The sequence below is a fragment of the Castanea sativa genome, chromosome 11, assembly GCF_040712315.1.
Source record: "Castanea sativa cultivar Marrone di Chiusa Pesio chromosome 11, ASM4071231v1".
NCBI classification, from domain to species: domain Eukaryota; kingdom Viridiplantae; phylum Streptophyta; class Magnoliopsida; order Fagales; family Fagaceae; genus Castanea; species Castanea sativa.
In genome coordinates, this window is record NC_134023.1 from 35,103,764 (window position 1) to 35,112,867 (window position 9,104).

At 33.6% G+C, this 9,104-nt stretch overlaps 2 protein-coding genes across 2 annotated transcripts; both read left to right on the forward strand.

Moving 5' to 3' along the window:
* The first annotated feature begins 3,896 nt into the window (after positions 1-3,896).
* Positions 3,897-4,424, forward strand: LOC142616403 (uncharacterized). Its single transcript, XM_075789263.1, has one exon. It carries the CDS (start codon positions 3,897-3,899, stop codon positions 4,422-4,424), a length of 528 nt encoding a protein of 175 aa, XP_075645378.1.
* Positions 4,425-4,881: 457 nt separating this feature from the next.
* Positions 4,882-5,842, forward strand: LOC142616404 (uncharacterized). The gene is made up of 2 exons (XM_075789264.1): positions 4,882-5,403; positions 5,549-5,842. Exons 1-2 carry the CDS (start codon positions 4,882-4,884, stop codon positions 5,840-5,842), a joined length of 816 nt encoding a protein of 271 aa, XP_075645379.1.
* The last annotated feature ends 3,262 nt before the right edge of the window (positions 5,843-9,104 follow it).

Sequence of the window (9,104 nt, forward strand, 5' to 3'; positions counted from 1 at the left end):
GGTTGAGTTTTAACATTCTCATTGACATAAAGGCTTACAGTATAATATTTTCGGCACATAAGCACTACTGTCTTTCGCCTCTTAGGAGGTAGAATCTCTAAGACCCATGTACATTGACCAGAAGGAAATTACTTTTTACATGCAGGAAAAAATATATTGTACAGCATTTCTCAAGAAAACTTTTGCTCATAGAGAGCAATTACAGTTGTGCGCATGCATAATGCTGTGTACAGGTTGCCCAATTAATAATGATTCTGCACCCATCTCTATGCTTTTCTTCCTACTAATCTGACATGAACAGGAAAATTTGAATATTTCTTCAGTCTTGTGATGACTGTGTTAGTGCATTAGTACCTGATATTAAAAAAGAAAAAGAAAATCAAGCAATATTGTTTACACAAAAAGATCATAAACTTATTAAACAGTGCTATGTATATTTTAAATCTCACAAATGGGGCTCTATGATAAGCAATGGTTGCCCATTAAAGATGCTATGAGACCAAGAGTATCCAATAAGACACCAGAAAGCCTTTCTCTTTTTAAGGGAAGGCTTTGATAAGAACAAGGAACCACAAAGGGAGACTGTGGGTTTTGATCCTCTTGCAGCCACATCAGATGGTTTGTTCAGTGACTGATTGATCAATGTTACCACCATATAAACCACAAACCTTACCCTTCTTGAGGTACATGAATTCTCCCTAGCTCTTGCATTCTTAAGTTTTTGGAAATTCTTTTATCGTTGACTTAACCTTCGGAAGGTCTTTGACCAGTACCCCACTGATGCCCTTTGATTGTTTCTTCTCTTTTGTTCTTTAAGTACACTCATTGGCACATGTGTGGACGATCAACTCATTGATTTTAGTGCATCATCAATATCTAATCGTATCCTAAACTTAAAAGCAATTCAAATTATGAGAGGAAATATCTGAAATAGTTAAAACCTTAACTTCAACTATATTGGATATGGGCATCAATTTATTTCAATCTTTGAGAAGAGACACACACATACAAAATAATATCCCGTGAAAACAACGAAATTGCCTGTCTTATGAGCAATCAAGCAAAGTATACCAAAATACAAAGATCACAAAATTAGATGAGAGAGCTCCATAGAAATAACTTAAATTTCATCTTAAAACTAGTATAAAAAAACTAACTTTAGTCAAAACCGTTTGCATCAAACAACAAAAGTAACCCATAAGTTCTATTTGGTTCACTAGGAAAAAAATGTAAAGGAAAATAAATATCTCGAGTAGTAAAATTCCCTTTAATTGAGCCTAATACAACTATCTAAAATCATACTCACTTCAATGATCTAAATCCAATGTCCGGATTTCATAAGGATCTAAATCCAATGTCCGGATTTCATAAGGGTCGGATCAAAGATTTTAAGCTAGAGGGAGCCAGAGTATAAAGAAAAGAAGAAAAGAAAACTCCAAATAGGCATTTATATAGTATTAAAAAATTATAAATACTCAAAATCATTATTTCTAAATACATTAAGATGTAATCATTTACACAAAAACAAAAACAAATAATGGTTTTTTTTCTAATACTAGGCTGACTGACAAGGATTTTTTTTTTTTTTTTGTTGAAGTTAGAGCATTCACAATGGTGGTGCTAAAAAAATTAGATTTTAGCACCTCAAAAATCTACTTTATCTATTTTACCACATCACTTTACAATACACCCAATATCAAGTGGTCTATGTTTTTTTATTACTTCATTTAAAATAATATAAACAACTCATTAAAATAAGAAAAAGTTTAGCTATAAAATTAGTTGTAGCCTAAGGCTACAAAATTAGTTGTAGCCTAAGATTACAACCTTACTCAACATCTTTTTATTGATGGTAAATTTTGACAAATCCACCATTGGATTACATTTTCTTCTTATATCCTCAATACTTGCAAAATTTCTAGAAAATTAAAGATCAATAGTTATGTCATCGATAAATTATTTAAATTGTAAGTTTTTGTAGTTTAAAATTATCCATAAAATATAAACTTATAGATCATATAGTAAATGATAACTGATTGATACAAAATTTGACATATCTATTAAGAGTGTAAAGAAAATGCAATTCAACGGTTAGATTTTCAAAATATGAAGTAATGTTTATTTTATTAAGTGAGGTTGTAGCCTAAGGCTATAACCAATTTTGTAACTAAATTTTATCCTAAAAAATAAAGGAAGCGAAAGAATTTGAGTTTTTTTATTGAAGGAAGAAATATAATTTTTAATAAAATATAGTATTTTATTTTTAACAACTTACTACAGTCAACTAGTATAGTCAACTGGTATTTATACCACTATACTGTAATTGCAAAAAAATTAGCTTTAGCTTTTCCAATAACACATGATTTTTTGGTTCTTTGGTGGAAAAATAGATATTTTTGCTAAAATACAATCACCATTGTAAATATTTTTATTGTTTTTGTTAAGTTTCGAGTTAGATAGTTGCTATTTGGGTAAAACTCGTTAGGCTTATTAAGGAAAAATGGGGCTTAAGGTTTTGGAAGAGGGGCCCAACTACAAAAATGAAATATATAATAACTTTAAAAAAAAAAAAATTGAACCCGATGGGGCCTGGGCCCCCACCTAGGTCTATCCCTATCATATAGAAAAATAAACTTTATAATGTAATTGCAAACTTAAATGCAACAAATTTATCTTTATCATTTATAGTCAAATTTTATAATTTACAAAGCATAAGGATCATCAATGTTATCAACCACTATGATGTATGTAGATTCACAAAAAATGGTAAGGTTATATGGATATCTGGAGTGAGCAAATCATTTTGGTTGAATTCATTAATAATGGGACACTTGGGGAACACCTAGATGATAAGTCAAGCACACATGTATGCTTGACTTTTGCTTGACTTCTATGAGGGAGACTAGAGTGGAATTAAATTGCTGGAGAGATAAGGCACTATGTGGCATTAGAGGTCTAGCTTAAGTTGGATTCAATTTGGAGATAAGAACACCGGCTTTTTGCACTCTAAGGCATCCTCACGGTTTCAAAAAAATTTCATTGAGGGCCTTATGGGTTTGAATGAAAATTGGGTGAAAGATCAAAGTGAAGTAGAGAATGTGATGATCAATTATTATTTAGATTTATTCAAGTCATCTTGTTTAACGGATTTATGTTGAAATCTTATTTGCTGTTTAGCCTAAAGTGTCCACAACTATGAACTAGATGCTCACCCGTGACTTTCTAGAGAGTAAGGTATGTAAAACTTTAAAACATATGTATCCTCTAAAAGCACCAGGTCCAGATGGGATGTCTCCTTTATTCTTTTAGCACTTTTGGCCTACTGTTGGGCAAGTTATTACTAAAACCATTTTGGATTTTTTAAATTTTGGGATTTGTCCTCCAAAATTTAATGATACCCAAATAGTATTACTAATTATTGCCCTATAAGCCTTTTTAATGTTGTCTACAAGCTAGCTTCCAAAACCTTGGCTAATAGACTTAAAAAGATTTTGCCATCCATCATTGGTGAAAGCTAGAGTGTTTTTGTTCATGGTAGATTAATCACTGATAATGTGTTGGTGGCTTTTGAGACTATGCATCACATTAGTCAAAAAAAAGAGTGAGAGGTTTGGAGAGATGGCGTTGAACTTAGATATGAGTAAGGCTTACAATAGGTTGAAATGCGCTTTTTTGGATAAATTATGGAAAAATTGGGTTTTAACTCTACGTGGCGTGGTCTCATGATGCAGTGTATTTCTTTGGTTACATATTCTGTTCGTATCAATGGGTGTTCATGTGGTTGTATTATTCCATCTAGGGGTTTATGTCAGGGAGATCTTTTATCCCCATATTTGTTTTTGATTTGTGTTGAGGGTTTATCTACTTTAATTAAACAATCTGTTTAGTGTGGAATTATGGAGGCTATTACTATTTTTCATGGTGGACTTTGTATTTCTCATTTATTTTTTGCAAATGATAGCCTTATTTTTTGTAAGGCCAATTTGGAAGAATGTGATTCACTGCAACATGTTTTCAAAGTGTATGAAGAGGCTTCAGATCAACAACTAAATAGGGCTAAAACTTCACTCTTTTTCAGTCAAAATACAAGGAATGATGTTAAAGAGGAGATTAAGAGAAGGTTTGGTGCTCAGATCATTCGTCAACATGAGAAGTATCTTGGTCTTCCTTCTTTGGTTAGTAAAAACAAAAGGAATACCCTTAATGGTATTAAGGAAAAATTGGCAAAGAAATTTGCTGGTTGGAAAGAGAAGTTGCTTTCTAAAGCAGGGAAAGAGGTTCTGATCAAGGATGTTCCTCAAGCTATCCCAACATATTCCATGAGTTGTTTTAAGATTTTTGATATCCTATGTGATGAATTGACTGGTATGATAAGGAATTTTGGTGGGGACAAAAACAAGATGAAAGAAAAATGGCCTGGTTGAGTTGGGATAAAATGTGTTCCTAAAGCATTTGGGGGAATAGGTTTTAAACAATTGAAAACATTTAATTTGGCGTTTTTAGCGAAGCAGGGTTGGTGGCTCCAAGTTGGTCAAAATTCACTGGTTTATCAAGCTTTCAAGGTGAAATATTTTCCAAATTGTGATTTTGAACATACATCTTTGGGGAAGAAACCTTCATATGTTTGGAGAAGTATCATGGCTGCTTAGAAAATTGTTCAAAAAGGGATCTGTTGGTGTGTGGGGAATGGAAAGAAAATTCGGGTTTGGAAGGAAAATTGGGTTCCTAGCTCTCCCACACATTAAGTAATTTTGCCTAGAGGTTTGCTTCCTTCAAACTCAAAAGTTTGTGATTTTATTGATGCGGATAGGATGTGTTGGAATTTGAATAATTTAAAGCTGAGGAAATTTCTGGCATTCCTTTTGAGTGTTAGATTATTAGATGATAAGCAGGTATGGGCAGAAATTTCCAAGGGCTTTTTTTCCAGTAAGAAGTGCTTATAGAGTGGCTTTAGAATTAAAGAATGATGGGGAGATAGGTTCTTGTTCTGATGGGAGTAACCTACGTCCGTTTTGGAGAGGGTTGTGGTCAATCCAAATCCCTCATAAGATCAGACATTTCGCATGGAGAGCAGCTCGTGACATCTTGACAACAGAGGAAAATCTAGTTGCGAGGAAAGTATTGGTGGATAGCAGACGTGAGGAATGTGGTGTTTCTGCAAAATCTTTTTACCATCTATTTTGGGAGTGTTCAAAGGCTCGGGATACCTGGGCACGTTCAACCCTTTTCACTTCGTTATCATTGGTTCCTTTTAGGAGCTTCTTTGACTTCTTATGGCATATCATTATGGATGCTAATTGGGGAATGGAGGACGTAGGTCTTGCTGTGACTATTGCATGGGCTTTATGGACTAATAGGAACAATGTGCATTATAGGAAACCAAGGAAGGCAGGTTTGATGTTGGTTAATTGGTGTAAATGTTACTTGGAGGAGCATTGGACTGCAAACTGGACTTCACTGAAACAATTAACCCATCTGGAAGTTAATTGGTCTCCCCAATTATCCATCATACAAGATTAATGTGGATGCTACAATATTCTCGATACAGAAGGCTGCTGGTGCTGGTGTTATTGTTCGAGACCACGAGGGGAAGTTTGTTGCTGGTTTGAGCAAGAAAATCCATGCTCCATTAGGAACTGTTGAAGCTAAAGCAAAGGCAAATGAAGCTGGTATTATTTTTGCTAAGGAAGTGGGAATCAAAGAATTTGTTTTGGAAGGGGATTCGTTAATTATTGTACAAGCTCTCAAGGAATGTTCATATGCTCCATCTACAGTTTCCCACTTGATTTATGGGATACAAATGATTGCCAAGAGTTTAGGAATGTGGCTTTCTCTGATGTAAAATATTAAGGCAATAGGCCTGCTCATTTATTAGCAAAACAACTCTAGGCTTAGCTGATTTCTTTGTCTGGATTGAAGAGTTTCCTTGTTTCTTGGAAAGCTATTATCCATGATGTATCTATATCTTTATCTCTATGAATAAAGCTTTAGTCTTTTAATTGAAAAATTAAATCACCTACTCCATTTGTAACTTTATTTCCTTTTGTCTCTATGCTCACTTAAATCTCTTATCACTGTGTCTCAAAGCTCCTTCTCCAGGTCCTTCTCTTATTCTCATCTTCTCTCTCTCTCTCTCTCAAAGTCGTACTACTTCTACTCCATCAGTCCACGTTAATCTTCATTTTTTTCACCTTCTCTGTTCTACTAATTGTGAGACTTGAAAGCGTCAAGATTTGTCAAACTTTTTTATTTTTGTTTAAAAAAAACACTTATTTCAACCCATTTCATTTTCTGATTTGGCCTGTTTTGGCCTATTTTGGGCCGAATCGGCACGTATGGGGTTGAATCGGAAAACGAAAAAAAAGGATTCGCCACGGACGCGCGTGCGTCACCCCTGGAGGCGCACCCATGCTTTTTAGGCTGTTGATATTTCTTTCAATTCACTCTTTCTTTTTCTGCTTTGGTTTTCTTTTTTAACTTAATTTTTCCAGCGGATAACTCATAGACCACTAGAGTTAAACAAATGGTGAGAATTAAAACAATTCAATTCGACAGTTAAGATTTGTATGGATACCATAACCCACTAAAATAAAAACTATGGATATTATAAAATCAACTTTAGTTTCCACCAATATCAAAATTTTAATTTGTTTGAAAAAAAACATAATATATAACATCTAATCTACCATATAAGTGTTTGGGATAGCAATATAATGCTTCCTTCTTGCCTCTCTATATATATGATGTTAAATCACGAAATCCTTGCCTTTTTTATAGGTTATATCGTAAAAATGATACAAATCCACTATTAGATTATATTTTCTTCTATTATATCCTCCATACTTACAAAATTTTTAGAAGATTAAAGATCAATAACAATGTCATCAATTAAATTATTAAATTTCAAGTTTTTTAGTCTAAAATTATTTATAAAAATTAAGTTTATGGGTCAAATAGTAAATAATATCCGATTAATAAGAAAGTGACATGCATGTTAAGAACATAAATAACATGCAATCCAACAATTAGATTTTTAAAATATGTAACAATAATAATTTTTTTAGTGGAAGTTGTATTAATTTGGCTACAACCAAGCTTGTAGCCAAATTTTGTCTATGTAAAATAAGATAGGCTGAACTTTCATGATAAATGATACTGCCATTGCATGATAGAAAGGGGAAATTATAACTTGATTTAAACCACCATGACCTTGGAGATAAGTTTATAAATATTTTAGATTTATTAGAAAAAAGTTTTCTTTGTTTACATTTTTGCCTCTAAAGTTTTGATTTTCCCCCCCAATTTTGTGCCTCACCAATGTGGTCATTCCACTAACTTCTATCTGGTGGATTTCTATTAAACCAGTTTTTATATTTCTTTTCCATTTTATCTTTTAACTCTTTTTGTTTTTGATTTTTCTTAGTCTCTTCTTTCACCCCTCCTCTTCCCTTTACCAATGCCAACCCCACCTCAAACCCCAAACTAGTGTACTCCTATCAACCACCCCAAAAGGCAAAAATACTCAAAAAGATTAGGTTTTAGGCCAAAAGCCTTCTCCACTTCACTCCCTACTATTTAAATCACCAACCCCCCCCCCCCCCCCTACGAAATTAACCACAACAACCAATATTCAACCCTATTTTCCCAACTAAGCCGACACCATCCAACCAATTGAAATGCACAAATGTATCAAAAGTTCCTCAAAATCCAACATCCTAAAACTATCATTTCATTCCCTCAATCAAAACTCAATTGAAACCTGAAAAGCTTTCCCAAAGCTCATTACACAAAATGCATTTATTGATTTTGTTTTGTACATCATCAAGTTCTTTTTCATTTTATATTTTAAAATCAAAATTTCTCTATAATATCAATATTAGAATAAACATTTTACTATCACATGTTTTTGGTTTCTACAATTTCTAAGTAACTAAAGTTAGGAGATTCCGTGACAAGGCACAAATAAAGACATTTGGAATAATATTTTATAATGAAATTAAATTGACACTTGGTTCAAAATTGTAGTACATTTAGATTTAATCTAATTTGAGTAATTGAATAAGCTTTCACATTAATATATCATACTAGCTTATAAACCTTGCATATATATTGAATGCAATAAAAACAACCACAATGATATATATCAAACATTTCTATCTAATAAGTAACAAATTATATACAATACAAATAGTATTACATATAAACATAATAAATTCAAATGAAATACTTTTATATTTTTGAAGTTTGATGTGTTGACAATATAAAGAGAATGTGATATGAGAGATCGAGACAGAGACTAAGAGAATAATATGTATATTACATATGTGGGGAATAAAAATTTGATAAGGTTACATTGCCACATGTCATGCATGAGGTTGAGGAGGCCATTGCAGTTCCGAGGAGATCACACCCTAGAGCAGTAAGGCCACGTTAGTGGAATGTTACCAGAGGAGGTCATATTGAAGAGAAAGAGCTTTGGAGAAGGGGCCAGCCTTAACTAAAGGGACGGTGGCTGCCACCACATTTAACGCATCCCACCAAACCTCCTGGCCGCATTTATGTGGAGAAGACTCTTGAACAATGCTACCTTGGTTGCCGAAAATCACAAGGGGTTTGGGAAGGTGTCTAATGGGATAAGCACTCAAGTGGTAGCTTGGACGATCAACAAATGGAGGGCCAAGATCATCTAAAGGAAGCTATATAATGTGAGAGACCCTCCAAGGGGAGGAGGATCAAAAAATCTGTAGAAAAAAACATTGTAGCAACAAAAATTGAAATTGTATCCAAGTTTAAATGAATTATATTCCAGAACCACTCTCATTGGACTTCGCTGAGGAAGGATTTCTTTGCACGAGCTTGTCTTTCTTTGCTTTCTTATTATCTTTAATCCATTGTGCATGTTTCTTGATCCATTGAAGCCTGGTTTTTAAGCCCATTCTCTACAAATTCATTATGTTGGGCTCTTTAGGCCTGAATCCTTCTACCTTTAGAGACTGGATTCCCAATGCTGAGGACAAGCTTATTCGCTCCAGACAGCAATGAAAACTTGTTAGAGAAGAGCTTGGATTTACTTGAAGAACGAAGAGAAAATGCTAGAGTTCAAT